This window comes from Eurypyga helias, unplaced genomic scaffold (genome assembly GCF_000690775.1).
Source record: "Eurypyga helias isolate BGI_N326 unplaced genomic scaffold, ASM69077v1 scaffold41527, whole genome shotgun sequence".
NCBI classification, from domain to species: Eukaryota; Metazoa; Chordata; class Aves; order Eurypygiformes; family Eurypygidae; genus Eurypyga; species Eurypyga helias.
Window position 1 is genome coordinate 1 of NW_010261840.1, and position 12,040 is coordinate 12,040.

The window sequence follows — 12,040 nt, forward strand, 5'->3', positions numbered from 1 at the left end:
TCCGGCTCTGGAAGAGGTGCTGGGGAGCGCGGGGATGCTTCGCGAGAGCCTGCTTCCCGGTAGGTCCCTCGTCCGTTACTCAGGGGTACGGCGAGTCCCTGCAGAGCTCCGGACAGCCTGGACACTTGTGTTTTTCATGCTGGGAAAGAACCCTTTTTGTCGGGAGCAAAGCATCCCATCACAGAACGGTTTGGGTTGGAAGGGACCTTAAAGCCCCCCCAGTCCAACCCCTGCCATGGGCAGGGACACCTTCCCAAGCCAACAGAGAACCTCATCCAGCCTGGCCTTGGACACTCCCAGGGATGAGCATCCATAGCTTCTCTGGGCAACCTGTCCCAGTGCTCTCCACCTTCTGTGAGAAGATCTTCTTCCTGATGTCCCATCTCAATCTCCCTCTTTCCGTTTAAACCCGTTACCCCTTGTCCTGTCACTCCCTGCCCTTGGAAAAAGTCCCCTCTGACCTTTCTTGTAGCACCCCCAGGCACCAGAAGGGGCTCTGAGGTCTCCCCGGAGCCTTCTCTTCTCCAGGCTGAACAAGCCCAACTCTCTCAGCCTGTCTTCACAGGAGAGCAGCTGCGTTTTAAGGGAATTTCCCAGTTGTGTTAAAGCACTGGCAAAGTTTCCGTTGCATGCTGTGAGTTTGTGTCCTTTTCAGGGAGAGCAGCGTGAATGGCAGAGTGCATATTAGACGCGTTCCCTTGTAACCACGGGACAGGCACATGAACACCAAGTTGCCAAAGTACCCAGTGGAGTCGGGACACAGACTGCTGAGCTGATCTCTGCAAAACATCAGGGGATCACACATCTGAATAGCACGGGCATCGTGTGTGCTACATTCACTCGGTAGAATAAAAAGGTGAAAATGTTTCTTCTGGCTACTAAAATCAGCAATTTTTCTTTTGACAGGTGCTTTGGCGCAATACTTGAGCTGCTTAGAACTGGTGAACAAAAGACTGCCTTGTGGCCTCGCTCAAACTGGAGTATGCTTTCACTCCGTTCCAGACAGCGAAGAACACAACAAAAAACTTAGAAGGTAGAGTAATAGAGGGATTAATCCTTTTCCATACTGAAATCAACTCTTTGCGCTTGTTCCACTTTTGGATTTTTTTTTTTAATACCTTCTCTTGCTTTTTCCCTGTTATTTTTGAAGGAGTTAACTTGCTGACCTTGCTATTGTTTAAAGAATAGGCGAAAGGACCACGTCTTTGCTTGCATGGTTCAGCTCTCCCAGGACCGCAGGACAGTGGCTCGATTACTGGTTACGCAGGAGGCTGCAATGGTGGAGAAAGGTAACAGCAGTGCACTCCTGGGAGATCTTTGCCTGCTGCTTCTTATCAGAGGGAGGGAATAGACACCCTGATTGGTTTTATGTCATAATAGTGCTGGCCTGTCCTTGTTGCTGAAATACACAACGTTTCCTGTGGGAAACTGAAAAACTACTTAAGCTGATGACAAACCTGTTAGGTAGTTTGTAGCGTGACTTGCAGGAAGGCAGATGTTTTGCATAAGTGATTCGAGATCAAAATGCTGTAAAACAAAGAGATGTGGGCTGCAATTTATAAAAATCTCCTGTTGGAAATGGTGAGTCTTCAGCTTGCGTTACAGACTTGGGTTTTGCCGTTGATACAGCACACAGAGCAGTGCTCGCCCCTTACGTCTTCAACTTTCAGTTTGCAGTGGCCCCATCGAACTTCAGCAGCAGTGATTTTCAGGATGAAGAAGGAAGAAGAGGATTTCGTTTACATTACCGCTTTCCTTGGGGGCCAGAAACAATAGAAACATTGAAGAACCTTGGTGATACTGAACTGTTACAGACGTATCCAGGGGATAGTTCAAAGCTACTTGTAAGCTTTACTACATTAAAAACCGTTCTTGATAAAGATGGTACCCTGTGAGAGAAATGGTTTCTTTGCTGGTCCAGTTGCTTACCATGTGATTGTCGTCTTATTCTTTTGTTGCAAAAGCAGTACAATCGATCCTCTGCTGTCAGACCTTCATTTTCAAAAGCAGATACAATAGAGTTTGGGGTTTTTTTGCAAGGAGTTAATTCTTGGAAATTAGAAATGAGCTATACTGACAACTGTTGCCAGTTGCATAGCCTTTACCTGCACCTCTGAGTAGATGTCAAGACAAACTCAGTCTTAATTTTAAGATTGCTAATACCTTTTAAAAACACGTGCGATCGTATTTTAAATGTAATAAGGGTGCTTGACCTCGGTGCCTCACACGTTTAAAGTAAACAGAAGGCCCTCTGAGACTCTTATTTGAGATATCCCTTTGTGTTGCTTTTCTCTCCAGGGCCGAGATGGAAGGAAGAATGTTATCCCTCATGTTCTGTCTGTGAGTGGAAATCTGGACCGAGGAGCATTAGCGTACCTCTTTGATTCTCTACAGCTAGCTGAGAATCCATTAACCAAAAAGAAAAACCTACAGAGAAAGGTAACTTTCTGTAGCCTGTGTAAGGAGGAATTGGGGATAGGAGGCAGGGGCGGGTCTGAGGACAAAACCCACAGACGATATGGTTAATGCAAGCATGGAAACAGCTCCCTTTTCCCCATCCCCACCCTCCGTTCCCTTCCCCAACAGGCGCGGACAGAACGCTTTTCACTGGTAGCAGTAGGCTGGCCCCATGGAACTGCCTCTGTGGCCCTTTTCACCCTCATAAGCATTTTTTCTCTCATTCTGAGGTCACCTTTCCTGTTTTACCTTCTTTCTCTGATGAGATGGTAGGCTCTTGCCATGCAGGTGGTGAAGGAGTTAAGAGGGATAATAAGGTAGCTGCTGTCCCTGGGAAAGAGCAGTTTGTCTCTTCCAGCAGCATTTGAAGGTTGCTGAGAAGAGCGAGTTGCAGGTGGTAGTGGGGCATTGCCCCAAGGGCCATCATTATTCCCACTTTTACCCTGGTTTTCTGGAGTTAGAGGCCTAACTTTGAGGCAGCGCTTGTTAACCAGTGTGGTCTTTAGGAACAGGCAGTAGACTGGGTGGTAGCTGTCTGCTGGGCTGTCCCTGATCACTCTGGCCCCATTCAAGATGAAGGCGCTCTGCTGCAAAACTTCATCTCTTTTCTGGGGCTCAGCCAAAATGGAGCAATTTCTGCCACGCAGTCCTAGCTGGCGTGTGTGCTAGTTAGGTGAAATACGGCTTACTTCCAAGGCAGGATTTAGTGCAATGAGGAGAAAATTTTGTATGTTTAGAACGTCGGTTTCAGTGAAAAAAATTCAAATGGCTTTTTAATATTTCCTAGTTCTGTTCAGAATTTCCTGCTAAATACATTTAGTAATCTATGCTTCTTATAAAATTATTAGGTACTTAAGCTTCATCCTTGTTTAGCACCTCTTAAAGTGGCCTTAGACGTAGGAAAAGGTCCAACATCAGAGCTGAGACAGGTACGTTGTAAGTATTTTAATCTGGAGCAGTGGCTTTCCGTGTGAACGCCAGTTACAGTTGCGATGCTGTTTACGTGGGGCAGAAGCGTGCTGCTGCTGTGGTACACAGCGCTTCCGCTGTGCGGGTGGCGAGTTGGAGCAGGGGGCATAGACTGCAGGCAGTGGGTGGTAGATGCCTTCTGCGCATGAACACGCTGATTTCAGAACTGTTCTGAGGGCCGGTATTTGTTCCATGCAAAATAAGGAAAAGAACTAACAAAATCTCTCTCAGCCTCTTAATCTTTCAGAATTACCTTAAAGCATGGGGTGTGTCTTCAGAAGGGTTTTTTAATAGATTTTACTTCAGTCAGTCGTGAAGCCGGTCCCCGCAGAAGGGAGGAAACTTAGGCTGGCATGTTTTTAAATAGAAATGGAGATATAATTGCCAGGCTGCTTTCTACTTGGACATTATTTCAGCCAGAAAACTAACACCAGCTAGAGACGCTGATACCACGCATGCTGGAGTTTGAATGGTGTCTTTGTATAGCACATCAAGCCCTCAAAGTCTTGTCTTTTAACTTTGTTTTTTTAAAAAAACACAGGTTTGTCAAGGGTTGTTCAACGAACTGTCACAAAACAGAATTTCTGTGTGGCCGGGTTATCTTGAAACCGTGCAGGTATCTCTGGAACAGCTTTATACAAAGTAAGGAGAAATAATCTTTTGTAAATTAAACTATGAAGGTGAAAGATGACTTTATGTGGACTAACAAAAATATGCCAGTATTCAGTAAGAAGTCGAGTGCAGTAACCACATGGCTGAAGGCGTGTATCCTGAACTATAAACTTGGCTTCAATTAGTTTTACTACAGAGAGCAACGTTACATTTAGATAGTTCGTTTTTAAAATTAAGTGAAGTTACAAGCCTTTCAGCTGCTGTTGTTTATCTGGAACTGTGAAACTGGGCCTACAAGAAAGCTGGGGAGGACTTTTTCCAAGGGCAGAGAGTGACAAGACAAGGAGTAACGGGTTTAAACGGAAAGAGGGAGATTGAGATGGGACATCAGGAAGAAGTTCTTCCCACAGAGGGTGGGGAGGCCCTGGGACAGGTTGCCCAGAGAAGCTGTGGATGTTCATCCCTGGGAGTGTCCAAGGCCAGGCTGGATGAGGCTTGGAGCAACCTGGTCTAGTGGAAGGTGTCCCTGCCCCTGGCAGGGGGGTTGGAACTAGATGATCTTTAAAGTCCCTTCCAACCCAAACCGTTCTGTGATTCTATGAAATGCCTTTTAGGGAATCTCCTTTTGAAAATAAATGTCTTAAGATGAGTCACAAGCTCACAGAACTGTTTCCCACCCTCACCCCCAGTTTTGCATCTGGACTGGTTCTGTGTTTTGTTCTTAAGTACTGTTTCAAATAGCACACTGTGTCTAGTCTGGAACGTAAAAGTTCTTCCAAGTCTGGAATCATTACTGTTAGTGTGTGTGATGGAATTATTTGTGCAGCTAAAAACTACTGTTCTAGTTGAGGGCTTCAGATATGATTTGTTGATCAGGAGAGAATTTTGAGCGTTATCACTGCTCATGTCAATGGATCTTGAGTATATTGATGAATATGTTTTCCCTAAGAGAAAATAAATATGACTATTTGTTCTGTACAGTAGTCTTCAAAGTAAGTTTGGCTGTTAAAAAACAGAAGAAAGAGATATTCTGCTTCTACAAAAATACTCTTGTAATAGGTCACCAAGTAACATTCTTCTTAGATACTAAAGTAACGAAATTACAGAAATGCAATCAGGAAAGCAAGGAATGGCAACAAGAAAACTGGTGTCTTCACACTGAACTTAGTGCAGTATAGCAAAAAAACCCTACAGCTTATGGTCACTTATACGTAATTAATCTGAATTTTTCATACGCCAAAAGCAGTAATAGATGTGCTCTTCTCCTTGCAGGTACGACGAGATGAGTGTTCTCTTCATGGTCTTGATAACCGATGCCACTCTAGAGAATGGAGTCGTCCAGCTGAGAAGCAGAGACACCACCATGAAGGAAATGATGCACATTTCTAGGCTGACGGACTTTTTAACAAAGTATGTAACATCAGCCAAAAATGTGTAAACTTACATTTGTTGAATAAATGGAATTTCTTAAACATCTGTGTCTGAACTGGCTTCTGCAGTGTCATAGACTGTGATTTCTCTGCCAGTAGTTCTAGAACTTGGCAGTGCTCCTGTTTTCTGTCAAATAGAGACCATCTAGGCCTTCCAGGTTACCTTGAAAAGAGGGAAGAGACAAACTTGTCCACCCTTAGCAGGTCTAACTATATTCTCTTTTATGTCTCCAGTTTTTCTGTCTTACTGAAAATACTCCATGCTAACCTAAAAATTCGTCTTTCGTCTGTGTATTGCTGACACATTTATGGTCTCTGCTGGAAAATGGTCTTTTTATATAAAAGACTTCCAAATCTTAAATGTTTTAATAACATCAGTAAGTATCTTTGTACTGTTTGTAGGAATGTATTTTAATCACATGGCCTTAGTTCTTCTACATCTAAGCTACTTCATCTTGCACTTGATAAACATAAAATCAGAAATAGATTATCAAGAGTAACAGGAAACAAGAAAGAAATTCTAAACAGTTTTTGACAAGCATTTTTGTGGATAAAAAATGTCTGCACATAGCAAATGGTGGAAAAAGACTAATGTGTGATCGTATTTAACCTAAACATAAGTGTTGTAGTCAAAATCAGATACAGGAGTTTGCACAGATACAAAACCAAGTAGATTGACTATGTGTGTGCAGCTTGCTAAGTCGCTGTAGTAAAGTGCTTTAAGGTGTATGCAACAAGGCCTGTGGCCACCGATAGTCGTCAGTGCCATGAAACACAAGAACTTGCCTTAAAAAGTCTTCTGTTAACATGGTGCTTATTTATAAAGAGGTTATTTGTAACTGGCATACACAAAATAATGTTAATTGCTGTGTAGGGTAACTACGCTAGATGTAGCGCAAGGTTAGCAAAGTGTGGCTGTGTGAGTTGATGGACTCATGGAGTTCTGCAAAGGCTGGTTATGGAATGACTTTAAAGCAAACCAGAAACGTCTAAGAAACAGCCGACAGCAAGATGCAGAATTTGTTCTGGGGTTAGCTGTCCCAGAAGTTAATTTTAGCATCCTACCCCTACTCTGAGAGCTGAACTGCTGCCCTCGCTGCTAGGTAACCATGGGTGCAAAGGCCACATATGCGTCCTCTAGCATGTGCCTAAGTGGACAATGCAGTTGGGAATTTTTTTTTTAAATACTTGACTAAAGCCTTTTGATTATTTTCTGTCTGCATACAATCCAGTTTCTACTCCTGGAGAATTTTGAATATACAGGAACTTGGGCCAGGGTGAAAGCTCTACAACACTTATTCCTTTCCGTTTATTCATCAGATACATACAATGCCAGACTGAATGTTTTGTCCAGCAAGATCTTACCTAACAGTGACCACATTGTTTTGTTTCGTTTTGGGGTTTATGGTGCTGTTTGGGCAATAAGCTGCTGTTTGTTTAATGGGATTGCTGTTTGTTTCTCTGTTAATTCCAATTTTTGTCTGATCTATTTTTGCTTTTAAGTTGAAGTCCTTAGAGATTACGACTCGGGGATTTTGCTTGCTAGTAGAGAACGAGCTATATTGTTTGTCTACAAAATAATTAGACCAGGAAACTAGTATCTAAACATCAGCTCTTTTTGTGCAGACTTGGTGGTACTAAACCACATCTGAGGACTGAAAAATTCTTTAAAAATACGTGATTAATTTAATTGCAAAAGAGATCTTACCATGTATTCAGTTTCTGATGAGGACCTCTGAATAGACTGTAGCACATGCCCTGTTTTCTGTAAAAAGCCAGAATAACATAATTGATAATTCCTTTTGTTTGCTACAGATACACAACAGAAGAATTAATATCAGTAATTTGGTCACTAATAGTATCTCCTGTGTGATTTCATAACAAGGCTGGTGAATTTTGGGGTCATAGGATGGTGACAGGCTTTTTATTTGGGATTTTTTGTTTGCCTTTTTCCCCTCACAAAAGTATTAAAGTTACTTCAAATTCTTCATAGTCAGTAAGGAGTTTCAGTATAACTGCTACGATGTAAACCCTGCCTCCCCCCAGCAATGCCCCCCCCACCCCCCACCCTGCCCCAATACTTATTTGTGCACATCAGATGTTCCAATATTATAGCATGAGCTTTTCACCTCTTTCATCTCTTCTAATAGCAGAAATGTTGACATACTCTTCTGGTTTAACAGGCTCTGGATTAAAGATGATGAACAGCAGTTAACTCAGTTACAAGAGACTGATCAGATTTTGTTACTTTTTTTTAATGGTCTTGAAACAAAGCTGTGAGATTCCATATTGCATATCAATCTACCACGCTTTCGGTGGTGTTCCCATGCTTATCAGAGCTATTGTCATGCCCTTGCAGGCTGCGTGGGCAGAACGCTGGTGGATAGCTGGCAGAAGCAGCTCCACAGACCACTGAGTTAACATATCAGGGCAGCTACAGTTCCGCCTACCCTGTCAACAGGAGGGCACGTTTATTGGAGGAGAATGATTCTTTTTGGTATTTAGAAACAGGAAACAATGCCTTTGCTGTTGGTTTGTTGTAGGGAGTTCTTTTTTTTCCCCTTGAAAATGCTGATGTTCACACATAAGGCAAATGTAGGAAATGACAAGATAAAAGCATTGTGGCTGGCGTGTAACATGTTCATTATTGCGTATTTTCTGCAGCTGAAGTAACGTTTCTTAACGTAGGTCAGTTGCTTTGTTGTCTTAGCATTACTTCATAATTTCAGGTTGAACTGAGTCTTGTCACAGTTAAGCAGCATGGAATAAAGAACTGTCGTGTACTGGACAATTTTGAACAGAATGCAGGAGCTACGTAAGTTTTTTGTTTTGCTACAACTTGCATATGGCCCATTCTTATCTCTTAGTGAATGGGCATTGCACCCCTGAGCTACTTATTGTCTTAATTTTCTTTTCCTCTGTAATGGCTATTTCAGTCCTCACCATGAGTTGCCAAATGCAGTTCTTCATTTTACTTCTATTTACAGTAAATTTTTGGATAGAACTTCATTTAACCGGGTGCAGTTTTGGCTGCGTGGCTGATGGGTAGTGCCAACTGTGGATCCTGAGGGACTTCAAATACTGCCTCTGGCCGGCATGGTCAGAAGGAGCGTTAGCTCACTGACTGAACGGTTGTAGGTGCCCCACTGGTTTTGCAGTACCTGAAGAAATTTGCCCAAACTACCTACAAGTAGTATAACGGCATTCTTCAACCAAACTCCCACAAGCAAGTTGGGTGACTGCATGAGGAGTAACATGAACTTACCAATCTCTGAGTATGTGACATAGTTTTCAGTGTCTTCTGCATTCACTGTTGAAGTAGGGCCTCTTGAGGACCTAGTAGTCTTAAATTTTTCTGCAAATTGTAAAATGAAAATAAACACATGCCCATGTACATATATCACTTTTTCTCAGAGGGAAATAAACAGCTCCATGATATTTTTTGAATACTTTGAGGTCTCAGATAATGTTATTTTCATGATAAAAACTACCAACAGCATTTTTAATAGATTTTCCTTTCTTTACTAAGAATAACGAGGTCCAATTCCTTCCAATGTTCATGTATATTAAATTAGATATTTCTCCCATCCCTGACCTGCTATCTAAAACACAGCTCAGACGTTTTGCCTTATTTATGTCTTGTTAAGTTGCCTGTGCCAGTTAAGACAGACTTGACAACATCCTAAAATACTAAGAGCATAAGTCTACTTGTAGCATGATACTTGCACACTCCAGTGTATAGACAACATAAATGAGCAGTTCTCGAAAATTAAACAGACATTCAAATAACTTACTTGCTTTATATGAAGGAATGATGTAATATGGAATTGCCAGAGCACATCCTATTACGAATAGTATCAAGATCAGCCCAAGACAAATTATCAGGTGTTGAGAATGGTTTCTCTCTTCTGCCATAAAGAAAAAAGGTGCTTATGCTATGAAATAATGTTCATATGCTAAGTATTTTCTGTAAATTAAAATTAAGTCTTTGCATTTCTTTCATCTTTTGGATTAACTGTGGTTAATGTAACTGCTCAGGAGAGTCCCAGCTGCACAGTGCCACAGCAGCAGGAAGAGAGCTTGGTGGTACCAGCAGACTCTCATATGCCAGAGAGAAAAATGACACTAGACTCTCCTCAGGGTGGAGCAATGTGGACCCGGGGTCTCTTGTAGAAGTCCGTCTTTTACAGTCATCCTGCATGGCTACTTCAACTTCTGCTGCTATCTAGGCTGCATGGAATTCTCTCTTTCTGCATTAATTTTAAAAACCCAAATTATTTTTTTAATTGTAAAAAATTGTATTTTGAACGTTACCTTGCAGGAACAAAATTTCTGGCTAAAAAACTTCCATTGTTGCAACACTCTGAACTTTGTGTGGTCCCTGTTTATTGACAGTGGTAAACTTTCACACGTGCGTACCTGCTAATGTGAAGTTGAAAGCGTTGCTGTATTTTGTTTTATTGATAAAACTATTTTCAGCTTTGCATCTATAGGTTCCAAAGTCACTGGAGGAATTGATACATAGAAAAATCACAGCTGCTTCCTTCTTCTGCATCTTCACTCGGGAGATGCTTTGTTTTTCTTTGAAGAATATGTATGTGATAGGAAGAGAGCCATTCTCTGAGAGACAATAAAGGGTCACATTCTGACCTTTCTTTGCTTGAGAGGTGGGTGAGCTCAGCACTGGTTTGGAAACTGGCTCTGTAAAAAGAAAACTGAGGAAACTGCATCACTGAGTACAGGACAAGCTCCAAAGCAAGACTTGGTGTGAAGCAGCAGCATTGGCAAATGAGACGGGCATCGAGGGTGGGGGGCTCAGTGAGCCAGGTCAGAAGAGCACTGCCAACTCTTAAGGAAGTAACAGCCGTTTGCAGTGAAGTTCAGCTCTGCGATCAAGGCAGTGCACACTGCTGTACAAAACAGGATCTGTCACAAGCAAAAAACCCTGACTGCTGCTGCTGCAGGTACATTGCATTGCACATGGCTATGTGCTCTTAAAATAAAAAGTGCTGGGGAGGTATACAGCGAGACATACCTAGAAGGGTGAAGATGAGACTATTGCTGTATTTTCCGCCATGGGAGTTGTCACTGTCAGCTTTGCATTTGTATTCACCCACATCACTGGCAGAGTTGATAGTCAAGTTAAACAAACCAGGAGTCAAATCTGGCCTAATTGAAGTGGATACCTTCTGATTGTGTTTAAACAATGTGTATCTGACAGGTGGAGATCCAGAGTCCAGCTCGCAGGAGATGGTGATGTTCTGGTTCATCATTACATTCAAACACCCCTGAACAAGTATGAGCCTGGGATTGGACAACATCTCTGGAAAGAAGAAACTCGGTGAGTTCACTGCACTTACCATCCAAGAAACTCCCAAATTTTTACAAAAATATGTTCAGGACCAAGCTATACTTATTTTTGTTGAAAGAGGGGGTTATATTTTTTCCCACCTCTGGTAGAAGGCAACACAACTTTTTATTTTTCAAAATCTGTATGCACCTTCCAACACTTGAAAAATGCACTTCTCATACAGAAGAGTGCATATACACACAAAGCCAAGAAGTGTGTCCAGAAGGACCAACAAAAATACTTTTGAACTACAGCAGCGTTGAAGATAACAGAAGTATGAAAGATAAACAGATATTATGGGATGTTAACTGTAGGAGAAAGTAACCTTATATGCTAGGTGAGAGGTAGCATTTGAACCTGAAAGTAAAAGCAGTACTTTATTTGTGGCTGTCAACAGGCAAAATTAACCTTGTGTAAGTAGATGAAACTTCTGTGTAGTAGCAGCAGGAGCCTTTACAATCTGTCACATTAGTTTGCTTTTAGGAAACCATACAAATAAATTTGTAATAATAACGGCTTTTCATGTAACTTGGTAATAAACTAGTCATGACTAAGATAAATTGTGACACTAGAGGGGAAAAAATACGTTTTAACAACTTAAAGCCATTTTGACTGTACCTAAAAGCAAAGAAAGTCAGCTGTATAGAAACTTGTAAAAATTGCCTCACTTACCATAAGGGGCAAAATATTTAACTTTGCATTAATGTTCTGGACATTTTTAAATCCCTCACCCATATTTTTGTTAAGTCTGTTTCAACACATACCCCCAAAACAACAACAACAACAAAAATGGCTTACCTTTGCCGTTTGCAGTAGTTTTCTGAATTTGTTGAGACACTTGAACTAAGAGGAGAAAAGAAAGCTTTCAGACAGGAAACAGTGGTTCTTGTTTAGAAATACTTGTAATATGTAAGAAGTGTGTCCTTGGCTTACGGTAGGAAAACAGCAGAATTGTGAGAAAAACCATTTTCTTGACACTGGGCAAGACAGCTGGTGGGGTTACATTCGTGGTGAGATCTTTGAAGAATGGCTCCAGGGGTTGAGGAAGTCCTAAATAGGGAAACAACTCTGGTCTTCACTGATGTTCCTGTGAAGACTTCTGTCGTATTCCGCTTACACTTGGCCTGGGGCAGGCAGAGCAGTGGCTAAAGAAAAAGCTGTGGAGCGGTTTTGGGGTACAACAAAATGTTACATAGAGTTGTTCTAAGATGTAGCTGGCATA

General features: G+C 41.8%; 2 protein-coding genes across 2 annotated transcripts; one reads left to right on the forward strand and one right to left on the reverse strand.

The window, feature by feature from the left end:
- Positions 1–7: 7 nt before the first annotated feature.
- Positions 8–5,512, forward strand: POLG2 (polymerase (DNA directed), gamma 2, accessory subunit; the record flags this gene model as incomplete). The annotated part of the gene is made up of 8 exons (XM_010155510.1): positions 8–59; positions 907–1,033; positions 1,184–1,289; positions 1,671–1,844; positions 2,299–2,439; positions 3,306–3,386; positions 3,968–4,068; positions 5,311–5,512. Coding segments are annotated over 8 exons (948 nt in total), but the record flags the coding sequence as incomplete, so codon positions are not given.
- A 1,550-nt stretch (positions 5,513–7,062) lies between these two features.
- MILR1 (mast cell immunoglobulin-like receptor 1) lies at positions 7,063–11,661 on the reverse strand (the record flags this gene model as incomplete). Its single annotated transcript, XM_010155511.1, is given in 8 exon segments — positions 7,063–7,083; positions 7,085–7,233; positions 7,598–7,654; positions 8,734–8,823; positions 9,263–9,376; positions 9,888–10,169; positions 10,504–10,791; positions 11,617–11,661. Coding segments are annotated over 8 exon segments (1,046 nt in total), but the record flags the coding sequence as incomplete, so codon positions are not given.
- Positions 11,662–12,040: the final 379 nt, after the last annotated feature.